Source organism: Hyaena hyaena, unplaced genomic scaffold, assembly GCF_003009895.1.
Source record: "Hyaena hyaena isolate Hyena2069 unplaced genomic scaffold, ASM300989v1 scaffold_730, whole genome shotgun sequence".
Lineage (NCBI taxonomy): Eukaryota > Metazoa > Chordata > Mammalia > Carnivora > Hyaenidae > Hyaena > Hyaena hyaena.
This window is the reverse complement of record NW_024081363.1, coordinates 313,274-337,631: the sequence shown is the minus strand read 5'-3', so window position 1 is coordinate 337,631 and position 24,358 is coordinate 313,274. Positions and strand designations below refer to the sequence as shown.

General features: G+C 42.4%; 1 protein-coding gene across 1 annotated transcript in view; it reads right to left on the bottom strand.

Annotated features, from left to right (window-relative positions):
• The window catches only part of FBN1 (fibrillin 1), a 240,142-nt gene extending 216,152 nt beyond the window's left edge, over window positions 1-23,990 (bottom strand). The window contains 5 exon segments of the mRNA XM_039218035.1: window positions 22,731-23,075; window positions 23,692-23,739; window positions 23,741-23,796; window positions 23,798-23,902; window positions 23,952-23,990. Coding sequence (XP_039073966.1) covers window positions 22,731-23,075; window positions 23,692-23,739; window positions 23,741-23,796; window positions 23,798-23,902; window positions 23,952-23,990 — 593 coding nt within the window.
• Between the last annotated feature and the right edge of the window lie 368 nt (window positions 23,991-24,358).

Genomic DNA, 24,358 nt, shown 5'->3' with positions numbered 1-24,358 from the left:
TGTTAAAAAGTAAAATAAGACGGTATGCAATTATAAATAAACGGTTCTAGTTTTTCATAGTGACTAAGACATAGTCTTCGCTCTGGGAAGGAGACAGGCAATCATGCAAAGACTGTCACCACAACAGGTAAGACACAAACATCAGGGTCAGACTGGGGAGCTAGGAGTCCAGAAAGAGGGTGCTTGGCCCCACCACACAGCATAAGCTCTCTGAGCTATAACTTGATATCTCCCACTTGCTAAGAGGAATCACCAGTTTTATTTCAGCCCACTGCTGAAATTCCTCTTCAATTCTCTAACTCCAGTAGCAAATAACTCCCTGGTTTACATCTTGGTGTTTCACTGTCAGACTTATTAACACCTTCTTTTTTCCTGGCTCCCTCCTTCCTCTCTATTTCATTAGGACAATATAGCTAAATATCTTTTCATGTTCACCATGCTTAGCTCTGTTCTCCTACATTCCAGAGATAGACTTCATCCTCCCTAAGACGTGGAACACCTCACTGTCATCTTCAGGTCTCTGCCAGGTCCGCCTCACCTGCCCACTCTCATCCCCACCCACCTGCCCCGCCCCTTCCCTTCGTCGTTTCAGCCCTCACTCATGCACATACCCCCCTCCATGACTACATGCTAAATCCAGACACTTCTTCCATCTTTATACTTGCTCTTCCGTGTTCCTTTTTTTAAAAATTTTTTTAAATGTTTATTCATTTTTGAGAGACAGAGTGTGTGGTGGGGAGGGGGTAGAGAGAGAGGGAGACACAGAATCTAAAACAGGCTCCAGGCTCTGAGCTGTCAGCACAGAGCCTGACATGGGGCTTGAACTCACTTTGAGATCATGACCCGAGCCGAAGTCAGATGCTTAACCAACTGAGCCACCCAGGTGCCCCTCATGTTTCCTTTTTAATGTATAATTTCACTGCCTTCCCATAGTGGTAATTCTCTTCCCCAGTTAATCCCAACCACCCTTCCACTTACCAACACAATTTCAGACATACCGCTCAAAAACCTACACATGCTATGTTACAATTATATATTTTTTTCTGGCACTTTGAACACTACTTTTATTTTCTCAATAACGTATTAATTACAAAAATTTGATAGCAATCAGCAAATTTAAAAAGTATGCTAACTTGACTACTTGGCCAATTCCTTAATAGGTAAAACAAAGAATAACATGTATGACATACAACATGTTTAACCATATGTGTGTATTTGTAATTATATATTTTAAATTATTATATGTCTAGATTGCCTCCCTGAAACCTTACCCTACTCTCTCTGTTCCAAAACTAATATGTCTTCAAGCAGAGAAACAATGTCTATAATGCCTAGAAATCCTGGAGTCTATTTAGAAGCACACAAGATAACATTGACTGAATACCTTAGTAGGTATAAAGTACAATGAACAAAGATTAATACTATGTCTTGGGTGTCATAAATAGGTTAGGTGTGAATGCCACTAACATGGAAACTGTCTAATGGTGAAAACTATTTCCTATAAACTAATCTATTTAAAAGAAAAATATTTCGGGACACTTGGGTGACTCAGTTGGTTAAGTGTCTGACTTTGGCTCAGGTCATGATCTCGTGGTTTGTGAGTTCAAGCCCTGTGTCTGTGCTGACAGCTCAGAGCCTAGAGCCTGCTTCAGATTCTGTGTCTCCCTCTGTCTCTGCCCCTTGTACTCTGTCTCTCAAAACTAAATAAACATTAAAATTTAAAAAAATATATATGTAATACATATTTTGAATGGCTATAGTTAGCTAAACAGTAATGTATAATGGTTTCATGCCTTGGTTATTTTACTGATATGCTAATCATTAATTTATTGAAGTTATTAATGTTTTTAATTCAGGGATCAACCTATTTCCCTCAAAAAAAAATCAGTGTAGACAAAACAAAGGGTTTTGTCTACAAAACGTTTTCTACAAAACGTTTTCTACAAAACGTTTTCTACAAAAACGTTTTCTACAAAAACGAAACAAAGGGTTTCTGCTCATAAATTGGTGTACATTTCATTGTGGCAGGTTGTTGCAACTGATCAAGACCAAAGATGGAGCCAGCCATATGTGGCCAATTCCTAAAGACAACTCTCACAAAGTTCACAGGAGTTGGGGCACCTGGGTGGCTCAGTTGGTTAAGAGTCCAACTTTGGCTCAGGTCATGATCTCACGGTTCATGGGTTCGAGTCCCACATCGGGCTCTGTGCTGACAGCTAGCTCAGAGCCTGGAGACTGTCCTCGGATTCTGTGTCTCCCTCTCTCTCTGACCCTCCCCTGCTCATGCTGTTTCTCTCTCTCTCTCTCTCTCTCTCTCTTAGAAATAAATAAAACATTTAAAAAATTAAATAAAATAAATAAAAATTTTAAAAAAAAGCAAAGTTCATGGGGTGGCCCTGAAAGTTATGTCTGGAGGTGCTGCTTGGGGGCTCACTTCCCCACCACCTGGTGGGGTAATTCACAGCACAGAGAGGTTGTTACATCAATAGTTCCATATGTTCTGAACCCTAAACTACATTGTTGCAGGGGTTTTATATTAATCAAAGGCAATAGTTCAAGAACTTAAAAGTCAAAGAATTTATGTCACCATATCAGGGACACACACACACACTCACAATCTAAGAAAGGTGAAGAAAGAGAAAGCTGCAAAGACAGCTCCCCAAATCCAGAGGTCATTTTAGACTGGCAGCCAATAGGAATCCTGTTGGAATCTTTTATAGATGACTGGAACGTGTGTGTGCACACACACAGGCACACACACACACACACACACACATTTTCTTTGAAGGAAAAAAAAAAGAAAAATTTAAAGCCACAGGGTACACTGTTAACAGAAAACTAGACCTTGATACATGAAGACCAGAAGCACTGCTATGGACAGCAGGTCCCAATCCTACTTTCTGCTTCTGGTCCTCTGGATTAACCACACGAAGAACACAGAAGTCTACACAAACTTCTCAACCACCCAAGTGGTCCCCAAGCTTCCAAAAGCAATGATCGGACTAACCTGCTGTCACGTCTGCACTGAAGCTACGGCTCTCTGCAGCTCTGTTTCTGGCCAGCTGGCATTACTGAACCCCTGGCTAGTTGTATAAAAGGTGTTCCTAGCTACACATGCTGAGAGGTGTATTTGTTTATGAAGCTGGAACTTTACTATTTGATTCCATAACGATGAGGATGGATTGTCTCAAAACAGAGAAATGAGCACGTTTTGAATTTACAGCTCACCAGCACCTGAGAGGGTTTGACCAATGACACTATCAAAACACAGATGCTTCGAAAAATCTGCTTCCCAGAACTTGGCAACCCTTTGACCTTTTACCTATGAGTTCAAGGATTGTTGTGACTCTCTTTTTTTGACCGTTACTCCATTTACTCAAGCCAAAGCCATGTTGTACTTTTCCAAAGGGGAGATGAAATTATAGAAATGACTGAAACACAACCAAGTAAACTAAGAGGGTGGACCAGAACCTACAGAGTGAAAGACAGACTCAGGTAGTGTCTAGGGAGTTCACTGCTCCCTTCAGTTCCAACTGTTCCCTTCCCTCCCCTTTACCACCAATGGAAGAAACCATGATTCCCACCACTTCCGAGAAATTCTCAGACCAAGAGCTCTGTCCAGGGAGATAATAATATCTTCTGAATGTGCTGGCAGCCCCCAGAAAGACGGGAAAACCAGCCAATGAGGTCAAGCTTGGGAGAAAGAATGGGGTCCTTCAGGACCTGGGAGCGCACGGCGATTCGATTCTCTGGTTCAGAGGCCCAACAGGACAAACAGGTAGAGCTCCAAAATGTCATTTCTCTATTGGTATTTAAAACTCAGAATGGCGTTTCCAATAGAAACAATGTTAATAGGTGGTGGTTTGGTCCCCAGGCTAGTCAAATAGCAGTCTCTATCAGCTAAATAGGCTATTGTAGGCTGGTCTGGGAACCTGACCACAACTTAAAATGTTGTTTCTATGGGAAAACACATTCCACGGCAGGCAACCAGAAGGAAACTTGGCTACTCAAACCCGTGGCCCCTGCAGCTACAGCAAGCTGCCCAGTGAGCTGTGAGAACTGAACACCTTCACCTCAGGCCACTCCACAGTCCCGAGTGGGCAGCCGGAACCAAAGTTTGTCCTGATCCAGGCCCGGCGCCATCCCCCACGCCTGCACAAGACTCTCGGGGCCAACGGGCAACAGCCATAGGTCAGTAAAGCAGGGATTTCAAAACTGAGGAGTAGGGACCGGAAACTAGTGTGACACTGTGTGTCATTTGTACCCAAACAGACAGACACTGGGGAGTAATTGGATATTCTAATCCTTCATGTACCTGATCTCTTTAGAGATGGGAAGGTTCCATCCCACCAGCAACTATAATATGAAATCAGTACCCTGGACTGGTTCACAGACCAAAAGTTCAGTGAGCTGCTTCCAGAAAGACTGGCTTCCCGATGAAGCAAGGAAGGTCATTTCTGAAGTCTATCTGGGGGCCTCAACCTCATCGTCCAGGTACTTAAGCATTTTAGAGCTCTTGGAATCCAATAATTGCCCTCTCTTTTGCAATAGGAGTTCCCTAAAGATAGAAAATTCAGATATATCTTTACAACCTAGCACCTAGGACAAAACCCGAGTCCAAAGTGGTAAACGAAGGTTTAGGGTTTCAAATATGCCTCTGACCAAGACAAAAAATGAGAGACAATTCTGTCAGAGTAGTGAGCACTTAATTTATTGAAAAGGCAAATGTTTATAAGAAATTAAATAATAAAATAAAATAATAAAAAGATAAGTACTACTAAGAAATCAGTTTCATTTCATCTACCTTTTTTGATTTTAAAAACATAAGGGGTGCCTGGGTGGGTGGCACCAAGGTGGTTAAGCGTTCGACTTCAGCTCAGGTCACATCTCACTGTTTGTGAGTTTGGGCCCTGCATCAGACCCTGTGCTGACAGCTCAGAGCCTGGGGCTTGCTTTGGATTCTGTGTCTCCCTCTCTCTCTGTCCTTCCCCCACTCATACTGTCAATCTCTGTCTCTCAGAAAATGAATAAATGTTAAAAAAATTTTAAAAACACAAAATGAAAAATTGAATATATAAGATACCCATAAATGGAATTCACGGGTATGAAAGTAAAATTCTTTCAGGGGCACCACTTAGAAACATTTTATAGCTACAAAAGTTTCAAAGACCTTGTGCCTTAAACTTTATTAAGAGTCAAGAGCCAATGGGTCTTTTAAAACATTTATCTACCAAACCCTTTCATCAGAACAGAAACAACATTGTTGCTAAGGAACAAGAAAATAGAAAATAAATCATTGATAGAATTTGAGTTTCTAAACAGTCGGAAGAAGTTAGCTACAAGCATGTAGTTGTTGAGATTATTTCACTGAAAGTAACAATTCACAGTATTAGGCATAAAAAATTCAATGACTTTTTTTTAACTTTGTAACTGAGGCAAAGTTATAAACTTTTAATTCTAAACATTTAGATATCTGGAAAATTTTAAAGAATAGTCTAATTTAAATTTGAGGAAATTTAGCTACCTTGGGAATTTAGTCCATATGAAAACACACTGCAGAATAAAAGTAATAATTAGCAATTTTTGGAGAACTTTATAATTTACAAAGTGATTATGTGACTCTTCTCCTGAGTCCTATCAAGAAAATACATTGCTGTGCTCATTTTCAGACGAGGAAACTGAAATTCAGAGAAGTGAAGTAATTGTACAAAGGCCACACAAGGGAAACATGTCATAAATCACTAATTAAAAACAAAAAGAATTTATTAATAAAACATTCCAACATTAGTACTAGAGATTTTTAGATTAGAGATTAGAACGATGTTTCCATAAATACCCCAACAAGAATGTGTGCCTTTATATAAGTGAATTGATGCATAATTTTTTGTATTTTCGTTTTCTTAGGTCTACAAAAACAAACATTCTAAGACAGATCTTATAAAATATATTGGAAAAGGAAAGCAATGCTAAAAGGAACACATTTCAGAAACATTCACTCCTATAGGCTGGTACCTCTGTGTGGTGAATATCATATCCCATTCCATCTACTGAAGATATGAGTCAGCTCTTAATATATTCAGTGTTTGGGGGAGTGGGTGGGAGACAATGTAGAGGTTCTGAATGCAGATAATTCAAAAACCTACTCATAGCTGCCAATGGAACGTGTTTTATGCATGCAATTGAATATGGGTGTGACTTGCCTTTTGAAAAGTAAATTCAAGGAAAACCATCAGATCATGCAGGCAACTGCCTGGCTTAGGAAGACAATGAGCTGCACAAAGGCCAAGGTGACCCAGATGATGTTCTAAAACACTCTCCAGTTTCAGGGCTCTATGACTTAATGCAGAGGCACTGTCCATTACATGGAGAATGTGGGAACTCACATTTCAATTGCCAACATATCTCTTCCCTGAAATCCAACCCAAAAGATTTGCTTCTCAGCCTAAGGGATAACAGCACTGTCCTCTCAACACTTTTTGAGCTCTGGGGAAGGTATGACAGTATTCGTGTTGCAAGCTATAATTAAGCAGAATGGGTGCCAAATACCAGCACAAAACGTCATCGTAGCAACAACCTCTAAGAAGAAAATGATGCTCACTGGATAGTTGAGAGTATTTTAAAAATTAATGATAATTTTATCCTTTAAAATTTTTTAATGTTTATTTTTGAGAGAGATAGAGAGAAAGAGAGAGAGAGAGAGAGCCTAAGTCAAGACGGGCAGAGAGCAAGGGAGACACAGAATTTGAAGTAGGCTTCAGGCTCTGAGCTGTCACCACAGATCCTGACCAAGGGGTTGAACCCACGAACCATGAGATCATGACCTGAACCGAAGTCACACACTCAACTGACTGAGCCACCCAGGTGTTCCACTAATTTTAAATGTAATAGTGGTATTATGTTTATGCTTCTTAAAAAGTCCGTATCTTTTAGAGGTACATATTGAAATGGTCACAACAAGTTAAATGGTTTTTCATGAGGTTTACTTCAAAATAATCTGTGGCAGGGGAAAGAAGTGGATAAAAGAAGGTTGACCATTAACTGATAAGGGCTAAACCTGGAGCTTCATGGCACTATTCTCTTTAGTTGTGCATATATTTGAAATTCTCCACCTTAAAAAGTAAAACAACTTTGCAGCAGCATGTGGTCTAGTTCATTCTGATAGCCTTCTTCTCCTATATGCCACCAGGGCAACACACGTTCTTCCTTTTTCATTCATTTGAAGACCTCCTTTCTAAGTTTCACTTTTTTAAGTAATCTCTACACCCGACATGTGGCTCAAACTCACGACCCCAAGATCAAGAGTCATGTGCTCTACCAACTGAGCCAGCTGGGCGCCTCTTGAAGATTCACTTTTACCTGGTATGCAACTCAACATTCTTGAATGGGATGGGGGTCCCCATTTAGAAATAATAACAGTCCAGGGTGCTTGGGTGGTACAGTGTCCAACTCTTGGAATCGACCGAGGTTGTGATCTCACTATTTTGTAAGTTTAAGCCCTGAACCAGGCTCTGCACTACCTGATTAAAGCCTGCTTGGGATTCTCTCTCTTCCTTTCTCTCTGCCTCTTCCCCACTTGTGCTGTCTCTGTCTCTCTCAAAATAAATAAATAAACTTAAAAAATAAAAACATGAGAAATGATAACAGCACAACTCCAGCCTGTTTACCATCTTAAACAAGTGGCAAGAACTAACCGAAGTGTTTTTCTAAATCTCAAGTATGCAGCTACTAACTAAGGTTAATGTTCATTGGAAAGGAATCCAAGAACAAAGGACTTAACTACACTCTTACAAGTAACTAAGCATGTTAGCCCAGGGGATGGGTTTCCTTGGGCATTACAACTCCTTTTTGACATGATCCATTTTCATAAGGACCCCTTGCCTTTCCTTACGACCAACATAAACCCATCAGTTAACAAAAGATGAGTTTGAGGGAAAAGGGATTGGTTTGTATCAAGTCCTTCCATAAAAGGGCTGCATTTTGGCACTCGGTTCACAAATGGAAGAATTTGTATAGTCATGGGAAATATGAAAGAGAAGGAGGAAATCATTTAGCAAGGAACCCTGGTATGTTTTCTGACTCCTCAATATGTGAGAATGTGTACTTAACAACCTATTTCCAAGGAAGGGCCCAAATGCAAATGAGCAGAGGAGTCCGTCCAAGGGCAAATTAATTAGACCCTGTTGTCTAGAATTCTGTAAGATGTTCAAAAATTTCTATACAAAGTCAGAACTGCTGACCAAGAAAAAAGTAAAAGAAAAAGAGAGAAAGGAAAATGGCTTGCATGTTCTTGTAAAATTCCTGAAAGGTTTTCAAAAGTTTAAAAGGAAAAGTGTATTTTGTTATTCGGGGTTTATTTCTCTCCTGGGAAATTAGTAGAGCAGAGGAAATATCTGGTTGTTTGTTTATACTCATATTTTTGTTTTCTTATAAACTTTGTATTAGTGACAGAGTGACTTGCCCCAAAGAGATGAGAGATATTAGGTAATTTGAACATTATTAACGACAAACAGAAAAGTAAATGTTATCTGCTTAAACCACTCCTTATTGAAAGCATTCTTATTTCTACAGCCAGTAGAATGAAAGCGAAGCAACCACAACTTCCTAACCTTATTGCCAATCAGTTAACCATAAGTTGGTATGGAAGGATGCAGGGTATAGGAATTCTACCAAAGCACTGCCTGCATTAAGATAATGTATGCTTTCTGTCCACATTCCCAGATTCTCAGTAGCTTAATATCTCTTAAAGGTCAACTCTCATTAGAATCGAAATGGGAATTATTAAAAGGAAATGAAAAAATAAGATTTTCACTTTCTCAAGAGAAATTGCACACAGAAGAAAAACAACAACAAACAAGATTCCTTTGTACTGAATGAGCATTACGTTGCTGTGGTGCCTGAAGCCAAAGGAAGGGATGCTCACTTGGAGAGCAAAGGCCATGGCTCTTCTCAGAGGTGTCCAATCTGAGTCAGCCTGGCCCCAAATCACGTAAGATGGTCTGCTCACAAAGCGCCCAGAGGGACCGGTAAAGACAGAGTGAGTTGAAGGAGTTCTGGGTCTATGGGAAGGGAGCTTTCTCAGTTTGGGTGCCGACCTCTGTTTCCCCACCTAGCACCCCTTTACTTTTTTTGAGCCCATTCCACATGACTCAGGCCTGGTCCCCCAAGTGCCCCATTTCTTTGGCCACAGTGATGGGCATGTGACAGGAGTGGTGCCAAAAGATGCGACCAGCAGGGAAAGAGACAAGGCCTGTTCGCCAGAGCTACCAATAAAAAAATACAAACTTCTCTGGAGGAGTTGAGGGGGCCATATTAAAAAGGGATTAAGTTTATTTCCCAATAAAGGTAACACAATTTGGGGGGAAAGGAATTTAAAAATCAAAACCTTATCAGCACACTGTCTTTAGGTATAACCAAATCTCTACAAAGTGAGTTTCCATTAAAATTATATTTTTGAAGTGTTTGAAGTTCAAGTTTGCTCCCCGTGTTTCTGAATTAATGAGAAAGTTGAGACTATGGTCTCCAGATACCAATGGTTGTCTAACTTTTTGCTTTGGCCATAAAAATCCAGCCTCTTTGTATGACTCTGTCCCTTTCTTTATCCTTATCCACAACAGCATTATAATCATCCTCATCACCCACAGCTAAACACACCAGGCACCATACTAGGAATTGAAATGTATTACCTCCTTGAATGTTAGAATAACCCAGAAAGGTGAACTTTATAATCTCGTTTTGCAAGTGAAGAAATTGAGAGTCCAATAGATCAAGCCACTTGTCTGAGGTTCCTTCCTAGTAGGTGGTGGAGCCAGGGTTTGCCTCCAGGCATGTCTATGTCCACACGTCCACACTTCCCTCAAAACATGGCCAATGGTTATTAGCGTTCATTAAAAATGACTCCTCGGTCCTTTAAAATATAGTCTCACAAGCAATCCCACTGTACCCAACTACCCACAACCAGGCTCAAATAGGAAACAGTGTGAGGTAATTATAACGTATACCCCAGCCACTAGCTCCGGGTTTTCATGACTGAACTGCCAAATCACTCCTAGCCAACTCTTCAGGAAATGTTCAGACACTTTCTCAGATTGCAGCTAAAACATCAACTATGTGGCCCTGGGGAGCACAGAGCTCACAGGGTGGTAATGGGATATAAAATTTGCAAACTTGAGGTCAGTGACCTAAACTCTGGGGTGTGAAGCAGCAGCAGTCCATGGTAGATTAAAAACTGTTTTTCAACTTGAATGTTGCACATCAGGTCCTTCCTTGCAAAGCACTTGCCCACATCACCTTGGACATTAACCCCATCAGTAAGAGGAGAGAAAGATACTCCAGATGTAGTTCTGCCTGGAACCATTGGAAAGACTATAATAATATCAACAGACCTGAGATGGGGTGTTCATTCTGAGAGTTAAACATTAGGTCCAATTCAAACGCAGTTAACGCTCAATAAATAGTTGTCACTTGGATTAGGCAGATGTTCTAAAATTATTGGGATAGATGATATGGAAGAAAAGACAAGAATTTCAGATTTGCTTTTCTTCATTGGCATGCTTCTTACATGGAATCTAAATGTATAAATGAGTAGTTTAGGTAACTGAGTCAGGCTTGTTAGAAGATAAGAGTCAGAGCTTACAGACCTAAAGCTGCTATGGCACGTCCCAGGACATCTGACATTCTAATTGTCAATTACAAGTGGCAGTGTGGTGCTGGTGGTGGGAGGGGGTGCTGCTCTACAGACTCCCACAGAAGGCTCCCCCTTCTCATTCTCCCACCCCCTCCCTGCTACTCTCACTGGCAGCTACCCGCCTTGGAAAGCCCCATCCTACTCAACCACGCCTAGTATGGAGGCTTCTGTTGACTGCAAGATAACACTGAAGAGCTAAATTTCTAGTGCCCAGCTTCCCATCAGGATTGACCACTGAGAAGCTGATGGCAGTGCCTCAGGCCAAATAAACAAGAACAAGACAAATGTCCTTGCCTACATAGTGCAGGAAGTTTGCTTCTTTAAAGCACAAATGAGGACTTCGAGGCACCAGTCACCCTTTCTAAGAAATGAAGACAATGCAGAAGTATAATCTTCTACCCACTAGCACATTTCTACTTAAATTGTCTCTTGCCACTGTGTGGCTCAGCTACCACACCTATGAAATAGAGACGAAAAGAAGTACCGTGAGCACTTTTTAAAGAACTTTCTCTGGGCCTTGGTTTCAGCATCTGTAAGTTTCTAAAATGGGACCCACTATGGCACTAATTTATAGTAATTTTGTAAAGATAAATGGTCTGACTATAAAGGAAGATCTGGGTCATGATTACATATTCAAAAAGAAAAAAAAAACCTTTCATATAAGAAGAGCCTTTAAAAGTTACCCATCAAAGGCACCAACCCATTAGACTCTGATTACACAATCTTATAAATCAGTAGCAACTGATAGGAGGAAGGGTGAACAATAAACCATTATCCATGGGAAATGGGGATGTACCACACTTGACGTGGCACCATATACATGGATTCACCATACATGATGGATTAACGTGCTTTTCCACTGCATCCCTCTAAATGTTTTCGCAGGGATCTTTTCTGACATCTAAGTGTCTCTTCAATGCCTTGACTCCTCCAGAAGCCCTTAGTCTCCTGAAGAGGCCAGTTAAGGCCACAGGTCACCTGGAATGAGGGGGCTGTCATTCCTATCTGTCAGAATTCATCATTTGCTCTGTCTAGCCCAGGTCCCTGGAGGATAGCTCTCCACCCTAGAATTTTCTCCCAATCCTCTCCTTCCACCTCCTTTAATCTTTCTCCTTCCCTCTCCTAATAAAATTCTTACCTCTGCTTTTTCTTTTCAAACATCCCAAGACTGACGAGTAAAAATTTAACATTTTACTTAGAATTTATTTTTCTTAATGTTTTAACTCTTACTGAATATTCCTATCCTCCCTATTTTACTTATAGCTCAAATTCTGCAGTTACCTGCAAAAAGAAGAAAAGAAAGATGAGATGAGATGAGATGAGATGAGATGAGATGGTGATGATGATGATGATGATGATGGTGATGATGGAGGGGAGGAAGAAGGGGGAGAATGAAGAAAAGAAGAAGGAGAAAATGTTGATGGTAAAGAAATAAAAAGAAGGGGAAGGGGGCAAAGGAGAAGAAACAGAAAAACAAAAGAAAACAAAACCCCGTCTCTGGAATACATTCCCTTGATTAATAGAGATATTCCTATACTTCAGTTCAAAACCACGAACTTAACAGCAGACATAATGTGTCCATAGGGCCCACATAAATCCTTCCTCCCAACACTAACATCATAAAATGGTTGTACTATATTTGGACTTAGATGTGTTTGGATACTTATATTTGAATGTAAGTATGACTGATGGTCTAAGAATTCACAACCCTTCAACAAAACACTGAACCAAATCACTTGTCTCATGGAGCAGCTCTCCTAACTCGGAGCCTGCTTGCCGTCTGGAATACATCTTTGGCTGGGAATGGTGGAGATAGGGAATTTTCCTCTCTCCCTTCCGCTCGGAAGGGCTGAATAAATAGACTCAGCCGATAATTTCAACAAAAAAAGCCACTTGAGAAAGTGGTAAAGACGCAAGAAGTTAAAACTAGGATTTGATATAATAGAGCAGAGGATCCACAATCCAAACTTACGGTACTCTTAAGGTTAACTTAATTCTATTAACAGTATGTCTGCTCCATTTACAACAGAAATAACAGAGTTCACTTTAATACCAACTATTGGCAACTGCATATCTATTTTTATTGATCAGCTATAATCTCTGATTCCCCCAAAAATGTTTCTGAGGCAAATTACACCAACAGATATATGAAAAGGAAGCTACTAATAGAAGTTGAAAGTGAGATCTCATACAGAAGGAAGGCAAAATACACAAAATACCTAAGTCAATAAAAAGATCACACATTAAATCTGTCCCTGTTTTAGAAGCTAAAGGGAAAGGCGGTGGTGGGGGGACTTTAGGAGTTTTTAAATTCTTATATTTGAAAAAACAAAAGTTGCCAGTTGAATACAGACTGTAATCTTATTCCTGGGCTGTGTGAATTTTTTAAATGCAGAAGTGTGGACAAGCTAAGAACAGCGTCCTTAACATTAATCTAACAGATCATGAGGCTACATTGTTCATGTAGCATTTTTCATTCCGAAGTTACAGTAGCAAAATACAATGCGGTATCTCCAATGAAGAGGTAAGTCAATGGGACTGCACCAAGTGAGAATTAAAACACCCGATGACCTTCTCAAAAACCTAATCCCTTACTGTTTTAGCTAGTCTCCAAAGATGTCTTCTCAAATTCCTCCCCTCTCTGCAGACACATGCTGATGCACACGTCAAGAGGAAGGGTATATTAGTTCATGCCCTTGAGTCTGGATGAGGCCTGTGACTTGCCTGGAATTCCAGACCATGCCCATCCAGACTAAGTTTGAAGAAGGTCTGGTAGCTTCCACTTTTGTGCTCCTGGAATCCTGGGGTACACTGTAAAAAGTATGGCTGTGTGGCTGGAGAGTCTATGCGGAGATGCCACACAGAGGTGACGATCTGAGACCAGATGGAAGAGAACCGAGGAACCCAGCCAACAGGGATAATACACTTGAGCCCCTCCAGCTAGCCCTCAGACACTCAAGTCAGTTCTGTAGTCAACACATAGGGTTGAAGCATGTGATCAGAGGTCAAGAGGCTATTGTTCAAGATCCAGGCCCAACAGACACTGATAACTGCACCTGGCGCTCCATTTGAAAAAAATATCACACTCAGTGGCTCCATCCCCAGGGACAGGTCCAGGCAGGAGGCTGCCTAAGAGAGCTTTAAAATTTGGAAAGCACCCAGCAGAGCCTGACAAGTGGCTCTTTGCTTCCTTTTTCCCCCCTCATCTGTCCATCCATTTAGATTCACCGCACCAAAGTAAATAGGGCTGCAGGCACCAGTCCACGAAACCAGAAATACACGTGAAGAAGTCATCTTGCTCATTCCAGCCCCATCAGTCACTGTGGGAAACGGAGACAAGATTCCCCACTGTGCCCTGTCCAAATTCCTGGCCTACAGAATCATAAGAAATAATAAAATTGTTCTTGTTTTAAGCCACTAAGTTTGGGGTGACTTGTTACATAGCAATAAGAAAATCAAAACACTCACAAAGGAAAATAGCTTGTTTCCCTATAGTAGAGGAACTAGGAATGGTTGTTTCTCTTTAGTTTCTCATGAACAGTGCTATAATGTCTTTATGTATAATAAATACGTTTTAAGGTGCCTGGAGGTCAGGGGCATCCTAGGTGTGTCCTCCCCTTTGCCCCTCCTTTTGACCAACCAAGTGGTCAAGTACTGCTCATGTTACTTCTGGAACATCACATGAGCCTTCTCTTCACCCACCCTGACTGCTCAGGCCATCAGCCACTCTCACCCTCACCCCTCTATTAGCCTCCCAATCTCCCTGCCTCTGGCCTCCCTACCTCTAAGCCACACACCTTTCACACATCTGTCAGAGTGGCAAAGATCCAATCATGTTCCCATCTTAGACTCTCTTACGAGTTCACCATCCTCACCTTTCACAGAAATCAGATAGTAGTTCCTCTCCCACTCTTGACGGCGTCACGATCTATGGACAAGCACAGGTGGCTATATATTGCACAAATCCAGGGGGCACTACATTCCTAGGCTACACTAGGAACTGTTCCCCTTGAAGGTGTGCCACGCAAACCCTGCCCAACTGTACTCAATGTCCCTCAATACCTTCACACATTTCCCTTCACAGCTTTTCACTCACTTTTTTCCTTATTTCTCTCCCATGTTTCCTCCATGCTCTAATTTATGCAATTTTCCTTACCAGTCAATCTCAAAATTGGTCATTCAGATACTGTCTACTGAATGCTTATACATGCCCCGTTCCTCAGTATCCCTAGTGATAAATAAAACAAACAAGAACTCTGCCTTCCAAAAGTTCTCAGTCCTAGTAGATGGTCATGTATTTATCACATAGACCAGAGGTTGGCAAACTTTTTCTGTAAAGGGCTAAGGTGCAAATAATTTAGTTCTGCCCACCACGCGTTGTTGTAACTACTCCACACTGCAGCTGCAGCAGGAAAGCAGACGCCAATGATATACGGGCATGGCTTTGTTTCAGTAAAATCCCATTTACAGAAATAGGCACAGAAATAGGCAGGGGCGCCTGGGTGGCTTAGTCGGTTAAGCGTCCGACTTTCGCTTAGGTCATGATCTCGCGGTTCATGGGTTCGAGCCCCGCGTCGGGCTCTGTGCTGACTGCCAGCTCAGAGCCTGGAGCCTGTTTCAGAGTCTGTGACTCCCTCTCTCTCTGACCCTCCCCTGCTCACGCTGTCTCTCTCTCTCTCTCTCCTGGAAATAAATAAAACACATTAAAAAAAATTAAAAAAAAAAAAAAGAAATAGGCAGCTTGGGCCACTGCATGACAACCCTGATGGGCTTTCACTGTGGGGTCTCTTCTGCTGAATCCTATTCCCACAGTGATGCTTCCTTTGGCATATGACTGCATTTGCCTTAATTCGACGTTGAGTCTTCCCCAGAGCAATGATAGGGAAGATTCTGGGGAAATGAAGGTATCAAGAGTATGGGAGAAAGAAATAAACTTACCACGTGTAAGATTTATTGTAACTTAGAAGCAGTAAAATATACTGGTTAAGACCACTGACTATGAAGCCAGATTTCTCGCCTCTCTCTCTTACTAGTTTATGTCCCCAGAGGAATTACTGAAACTCTGTATCCTTCAGTCTCCTCATCTATTAAATGGGCAAGTAGGTATATTATTTCTCATAAAGAATTTATACATTAAAAGAATTAATATATATAAAGGGCAATACTGAGTGATATGTCAGAGCTTGCTAATATTTACCATTATTATGGCAATTTAATGTAAAAATTACATTATATTAATGGCTCAGACCTTAAAGGCAACCATGGTAAAAAATGAAACAAAGAATTAAATAAATTTGTCATATTGGTAAAAACTTAACACACATAACAGTTTCCCCTGAAAAGAGAAACATCTCTTCCAACTCTATTCTGAAAGAAATTTTTCACATGGGACATCAGAACAAGAGATTCTGAATGACATCACAAGGAACATGTCCCACTCAGAACCATGGGCAATGCAGGAGAGTACCTGTGATGGTTACCTACCACTCTTAGTAAAGTTTCAAGGTATAAAATATATAACATAACATAACATTAAAATACACGTGCCATCCAAAGAACTCACCAACTCTGACATTCTATAATTCCTTCTGTGTTTTATTAGTGTCTTTGTAGAAATTATAAGTAAAGTTTCTTGTTTGACAAATATTAGTGCATTATTAACTATACGTGGGATGTGTGAACTAGCATGAAGGAATATTATGACTTTTAAGTGGAATTTTACCAAAGGCTTAGTCCTACATTTTTGACCAGTGGAATGAAAAACCAAAACCAGAACTAAAGTTAATGGAGAAACAAAAGTAATATTAAGACTCTGTCCTTGGGGTGCCTGGGTGGCTCAGTCAGTTAAACGTCCAACTTTGGCTCAAGTCATGATCTCACGGTTCGTGGGTTCGAGTCCCGTGTCAGGCTCTGTGCTGACAGCCAGCTAAGAGCCTGGAGCCTGTTTCTAATTCTGTGTCTCCCTCTCTCTCTGATCCTCCCCTGCTGTCTCTCTCTCTCTCTCTCTCTCTCTCTCTCTCTCTCTCAGATATAAATAAAACCTTAAGAAATTAAAAAAAAAAGAATTTGTCCTTAAAACTTAATCTTTGTGTGCCTCAGCTCTCACAGCGATAAAAGTTAATAAAAGGACCCACCCCATAGAGATGCTGTGAACATCAAATGAGTTATCAGATGTAAAACACTGAGAGCAGCACCTGGGACATAAATGTCATCTAAAAGTCCCTCCTACTGCTATAACCGTTAAGTTTATTTATTTATTTTGTGGGAAGAGTAGCAGAGAGAGGGAGAGACAGAATCCCAAGGAAGGATCCACACTGTCAGCACAGAGCTCAATGCGAGGCTCAATCTCATGGATCATAAGATCATGACCTAACCCAAAATCAAGAGTTGGATGCTTACCCAACTGAGCCACCCAGGCACCCCTGCTGTTATTTGTTTTTACTTAATCCTATACTCATGCCCTCTGCTACTTTTCCATTGTCTCCTGCTTCTTCCCATAATGCGTTTGAATTTTCCTACCAAATATGAAGCTCCTGCAGGCTACAGGCTAATGTCTCTGCATTCCACAGAGCTGAATTCAGGCTGGCATTCAATCAAGACTTCCTGAATTAATGAACTCTTTGAAATCCCATCTAATGATCAGTTAGTGTTCAAACGCTTATGATAGGAGTCCTGCCTTTGATGACTTAATAATCTAATGGGAAAATGAAGCTTAACAATGCCTGCCATGTAACTCCAGCCTGATGTATTAACTGATTTCAGCTTTCTTAAAACATTTCATTGGAAAAAAATTCTAAGTTGCTTGTGGGGTTGGTTTCTAGATGCAAAGAAATTGTTAATATAGTTTATTTCTATTTCCAAAAAAATAAATTTTATCTTCACATAGAAAACAAAGGTTAAACTTCACAAATCAGTTGTTCAGTTTAATGAAGGAAAAAGCAAACAAACTATGGGTAAATACCCCAATAATTTGTTCAGTATTTTGCATGATAAGCGTCACTGGCATAATAATATGATCTTTTTAATCATCAGCTATACAAGACAACAAAGGAGTGTTTCAGTGATCTTTAAAATTCCTAATAAGCTTGGAGGGATGTCTGTCCTTCCTTTTCCATCAGCCTCGACCTCATCTCATGGTAGGCTGATGTATGTTTTAATCAACATATGATACCAACAACTTACGTATTTTTGTAAACAACCTCTATGTCTTAAATGCTACAAAGTGAGTCACGTAAATCAGTATTTTGTGTCCATCTCTAATTTAAAACTTGGAATTGCTAAAAACTTTTATTTAAGAATATCTTTTTAAAAAATGTTTCTTGTTTTATTTATTTTTGAGACAGAGAGAGACAGAGCACGAGTGAGGGAGGGGCAGAGAGAGAGGGAGAATCTGAAACAGGCTCCAGGCTCTGAGCTGTCAGCACAGAACCCAATGCAAGGCTCAAACCCACAAACCGTGTGATCATGACCTGAGCCGAAGTCAGATGCTTAACGGACTGAGCCACCCAGGTGCCCTAAGAATGCATTTTTTTAACGGTATTGCAATGTTTTAGCTTAACCTTTTCAATAAATACAAGGACAAGCCATACCGCTGCAAGAGTTGTTTCCCCATAATATAGCCTACCTGACTTCAGATGACGTCTTAAAGTCCTCTTTGTAAAGTAAGTGGACTTTATAAAGTTTACAGAACTTTTTCTGTGTCCCCTGTTAAAAGTTCTTTGTTTGAATAACAGACTTCTGTGTAATTAATCCCTTGCAGTTTGCCATCACATAATCTACCCTGTGTACGAACTGTTCCGTGTGTATTTTCCTGGTAACAAGACCTCTGGAAAAAGTAAACAAATAAACAAAGACCAAAAAATTACGCACAAGGGGATAAATTGTGTGAAATACACCCAGTCTCATACACTTATGAGCCAGGCAACAAGGATGGAAATTCTCAGTCTGTCTTATCAGAGGTTTGGGGGAAAAAGGGTTTCACTCTAGAGATATTTTCCCCCTTTGACAGGAAACTTCAGTATTTTCTTGTTTGAGAGCTAAAGCAAAACGGCAATATTAACAATATTTATTATATATAATATATAATAAAATAACAATACCATATAATTCTATAAATTAACATAATTAATTTGTTATATATAAGTATTATGTATAATAAAATAAATAAAATATTATATGTAATATAATTAAAATATATAATATATTATATGTAAATATTTATTTATTAGGATAAACGGTTCCTAATTACTGCTATTCGAGCTGTTTTTTTTAAATTGAATTGTCTCTCACACTTTTTGCCTAATCACAGAAGTTAAGAACCCAGCTGAGAAAAACTCTTGTTTTTGAAAAACTCTTGAAATTTGAACAATAAAGCTAGGATTTTATTATTTTTCATAAAGTCACTTCACACACGTTAAGCAGTGCCCCAGTCAAAGGAAAACTACTATACATGTATTATTTGAAAACATTTTTGAAGCTTCCAAAATTCTCCTTTCAAAATAGAGAAAAATGCAATTTTTGCAGAGTGAATGGGGACCACACTCATTCCATAAAAAAAGGATTTCCTGTAAAAACAGAAATTGGCAATTTAGTCTAAGAAAACACAGCGAAAGCTGGGAAGAAACTTGAGGATGCTTAAATTTCCACTGTGGAACAACTTCTGCTGCCCAGTGGGAAGGGGAAAAAAAAAACCACCTGCAACAGGATGGAAGAGAAGAAGACAAGCTAGAAGTACACTCCCTGAGAGGGAAAAGCTAGGCATGTCCCTAGTCGGTGAGGCGGGGGTGCAGACAGCAAAGGGATACATATCTCAAGAAGTCAACCAAGGCAAATTCCATAGTCACCTGTCACATCAGAGAAAGACAAGAAGGCGGTATTGGTGGAAGAGACGAGACCAGTGCCCTGCGGACACTGGTGAGTTTAAAGCACATTTTAACCAGAGGAAATATTAGTGAGGTGCTGAAAGTTGCTGCCACCAACTGGGCATCAGGCAGACTTGGGGTTACAAATCACTTTCGCTTCAGAAACTGTGCATTGCCATCAAAATGGTCAAAAGGTTTTCCTGTAGTCAAAGAGGTTAGTTTTCAAGCTGGTGATATTTTAACTAGCAAAAAATAGAAATTTTAAGCAATAACTGGAAAAACGTTACCCACAACTGCTTTTCCTGATGATTTATACAGCAGGGCATGGTTAAAAGACTTATTCATGGGAGACCGTAAGAGCCATACACAGAGAGAATACCTTTTAAATGCTACTCAGATTTAAAAGCAGAATTGGTACTTGTTTAAAATCTATGGGAAAACATTTTCTCCAGAAGTTCTACTTTTTTAAAAAAAAATTTTATGTTTATTTCTTATTGAGACAGAGAGAAAAAGAGCATGAGTGGGGGAGGGGCAGAGAGAGAGGAAGACACAGAATCCAAAGCGGGCTCCAAGCTCTGAGCTGTTAGCGCAGAGTCTGACGTGGGGCTCGAACCCACAAACCATGGGATCATGACCTGAGCCAAAGTCGACGCTTAACCGATTGAGCCACCCAGGTGTCCCTGGAAGTTCTACTTTTATTAACTTACACCACATATAAATTTGCACATGTACACACACACAGGCATGTAGGAGAACTGGGGAATAGCAAAAAAAAAATTAATCTAATTCAGAAAGCCACCATTAGGGAACTGTTCCAGCCACATTATGGGATTCTATGCACCAAGAGAATGCACAAGGTAGGTCCATAAAAATTAACAGATGGATGCACTAAAGATATACAGGAGTGAGTAAGGTTTGGAACAGTATGTACAGTATATTGCATGGATTAAATAGGACACACAGTATACATACACATATGTATATATATATCTGAATATGCATATATATGCCTATAATGTATGAAAATGGTGTCTGAGAGGTAAGAGGGAAATACTTTCAATTGTATATCCTTTTAAATTATTGTTTTCTACCTCCCCATTTGTCTATATCTATATACCTATATATAGATATAAAACCTTATAGATAACATGAGAAATCTAAAAATGAAAACCTTTATATTATATTAGTATATGATATATTATACTGCAAATTTTAATTATAATTATTTTTTAATTCTTTATGTAAAGTCTTATAGATAACAAAATGAAGCACACTCATAATTACTGTTCTATTAACAACACATTTTTAGGAAGGCTTTACGAGTAGTTTGCAATAGAGTAACATCCATGTTAGTGACCAAATCCTGTGAAGAACACAGAGAGGTGTTGCCCTGTAACCATAAAAAATGCAAAACCCAAGAGAAATAAGTGGTGGTGTGAGTAAAACTATGGACATTCTGCTAAGCAGCAAAGTAAAGCTGTTTCTGTTTTCACACTGAGTCTGTGCCTCCCAAGGAAACAAGCTGGTTGGTGTTAGCAAAGGGATGAGACAAATGTCTGGCCAGGCCTGATGTGTCTCCTCGCAGACTTTTATCCAAAAAATCAAACCCTACTTCCTCTCTTGCTATAGCAGCAATGCCATCAAGCTGAACTATTATGATAATATAAATAGCAGAAATATGTTTCTTTAAGGAAAAATACTAGACCAAATCAGGTCCTTTTGAGAACGTATGAAAATCAGACTTTTAGTCCATCTGTAGAACTCGCCGTGGGCCTTGCACAGCAATGAATGTCGGCTGCCTGATCAGAATCAGGCTTAACATGATAAGCAAATTTCCTTTCCAGCACTGTTGGAATCCTGGATTTATTTTCCACAAAGGCCAAGATGGAACTAAATTAATCATAACTATTTCCTGGGGCCAGAAAATCATGCATATTTTACCACAGCCGAAGCGCTTGGCCCTGACAATCACCTTGTCCCTGGTCTAGACCAAGACTCAAAAAACTGGTCCATTCAGTTTACTCCCTTTTTTTCTTCCTGCACTTGGGCCATACAAACACAAATTTTATTACATATATATAATTAAAACAGCCCATAACAGAAAGGAATAAAGGAAATGTTCAGCCACATATCGGACTGGACACCATCACCTGACGATCAGGATCATATAATCAAGCTACAGAGCTACTCGAAAAGAACCAACAATGAGAATCAAAAGAACTTAGTAGAAAATCTCTGTGTGTGCATACCCTCTGGGTTCACTTAACAGACTCCTCCAAGAAGATAAAATGGTTCATTTACAGTTCATCCTACTCCTCCTTTGGGGGATTGAATTTAAACAATCTCACAAAGACAGATTTTCATTCCATCTGAACAATTTTACAGGAAACGTATTCCCACCCTTCTCCAATTCAGGGAACTGGCAGTCCTCATACAATCAACCTGCCTCGTTTAAATATTTCCTGCTGTTAGAAAGCCCGTGAAATGCTCAATTGCATGTCCATCACACACATCACCGATTTAAAAAAAAAAAAAAAATCCTGTTTAAGACCCGCCACATAAGCATGACTGCTCCCAATGAAATGAAGAGCCCCTTACAACCCTAAAGAACCCAAGTTCTCAAGAACTTTGCCCTGCTCCGCTTCCAGTGCAGACATCAGGAAGGCAGTGTCAACCAGAAAAACCAGCCCGTTGTTTTAATAAGCATAACTCCGTGGAAAGCCAACCACTGACTGTGTCTTCTCTTTCTGTCACTAGAATCCCTTCCCTTCCTTGCCCGCTCGCCAAAAGAGCATCTGCAAAGGTGCCCAAGAGGCAAGCACTTTCCCCTAAACACAACCGGAATTGGTCTGAAGGGAAAGGAATGGGCTTCTCCTCGCCTCTCAGTGGCAGCTCCTCCCCTTCTTCCTCAAAAAACCCTTCTCGCCTCCAAAAATCGGCCTCGACAATGGCCCAAGATTCCTTTTCACCGTGACATCTCCTCTGGAGCAGCAACCCTTAAAGAGTTGCAGCAAAGCGGTTTAGCCTCGCGGCGAGGGCCACTGCACTTCTAAGGTGCCCCCGGGAGATCTCGTCAAGGATCTTTCCGGTGTCAAGAATCGGCCCTGTCTGTTCCCTCTGGGTCTTGATACGCGGGACAGGAGGGAGGCGAGACCCACGCCAAAGGAGCCGGCCCGTTCCATTACCCTTTAAGCGCGTCGTGTCCTCCGCCGCCTCTTCTCTTGGCCCGGCTGGCTCTGGTTTCCTTCACGTTCCCAGCCTCCAAATTGGCGTCGGCCCCATGGCTCGTGTAGGACGCTAGGAGCACGGTAAATCCCAGGACGACCTCCAGCAGCCCTCCTCGCCGCATGATGCCGAGCGGCCGCCGGCTCCCGCAGCCTCTCGCCGCGCCCCGGGCTCGATCCGCGGCCGCCGCTGCGCCCTCAAGCGCGCCGCGCCGCCGGGGTCCCGCTCTCCCGCCGCCCGTCCCCCGGGCCGGGCTCCTCCCGCCTTCTCCAGGCGCTGCTCCCGCTTCAGGCGGCCCCTGCCAGCTGCAACAGACAAACCGCCGAGGCGGGGGAGACGTTGAGGGCATCGGGATGCTGAAGCCCTGGGGTCCCCGTTCCCGAGCCCAGCCCGCGCGCCGCCTGAGCGTGGCGCAGTTACTTTGGGTAAGTGAAGACCGTTTGGTCCACAGCTGGCCGACAAGCCCAGGCCCCCGCCGCCTCTCGGCCTCCCGGACGCCGCCCGAAAAGCGCGCCTCCAAGTACCCATGTCCCGAGCGGTTCGAAACCCCGGGGCCAGCTCGCCGGGTTCATTTTTTTTTTAATGGCACGAAAGGCGCGCGACGCGCGCTCGGACGCCCCAGCTTCCCGGACGGTGCTCTCCGCCAAGCCGCGGGGCTGGAAAGCCGCCGCGCCGTCCCCGGCCGGCTCCGGGCGCTGCCACCGCCCCCCGAGCATCTGACGCGGAGCCCGGCACCGGGAGCCCCGGGCCAGGAAGCTGTCAGGCAGGGGAGGGCCGGCGCCAGCTGCGGACGTTCCGGGACAGCCCCTCACCCAGTCCCTGTCCCTGCCCTCGGCGCGGCGCAAACGCAAAAGCCTCCCTGGCTGCAGCTCCAGCCCCCGGTGGCCGCCCGACCCCAGTCGGGACCCTGGCGGCACCCACTGGAGAAGCGGCGGCTCCGGCTCCCGAGGCGGCGGCGGCTGTTCGTCGGTCCTGCCCGCGGCAGCCGCTGCCCCGCGCCGCCCGCAGCTGTCCCAGCGGTGGCCGCCTGTACGCCTGTGGCACCCACAGTCTCTGCCGCGGCTCCCGCGGCCCCCTCCTTTCCCTACCTCTTCAAGTATCGTCTGCGCAGCGGTTTCTCGCGAGAGAAATACTTTTTTTAAAAAAAAAAGAAAGAAAAAGAAAATGACACCCCCTCCTACATCCCCCTCATCGCCACCCCACCCCTCGGCCCCATCCATCCTCCCTTTCCACTCCCCTTTGCCAGCCACCGCCTCGGCGCGGGGGCCTCCCTCGCTCGCAGGATTAGCGCAGCTGGGAGGAGGCAGAGGTGATCAGGTTCTGCCCGGCCTGGGAGTTTTCGTTTTGGGGTGAGGAGCTGGGGGAATGGCAAGAAGTGGAGGAGCCGTTTAGCCCCTCTCTGCCGCTGGGAGGTCTAGACCCGAGATTAGCCTCTCCCGTGATCTGGGGAGCCCGGCCGGCGCGGAAAGCTGTGCCACCTGCACCAAGAACGCGCGCTGGAGACGACGGCACCGGAGGCACCGGAGGCCCCGGCGACCCCGGCGCCAGAGGAGACGCGTCCCGGCTGCCCGCGCCGCCCCGGCGCCGC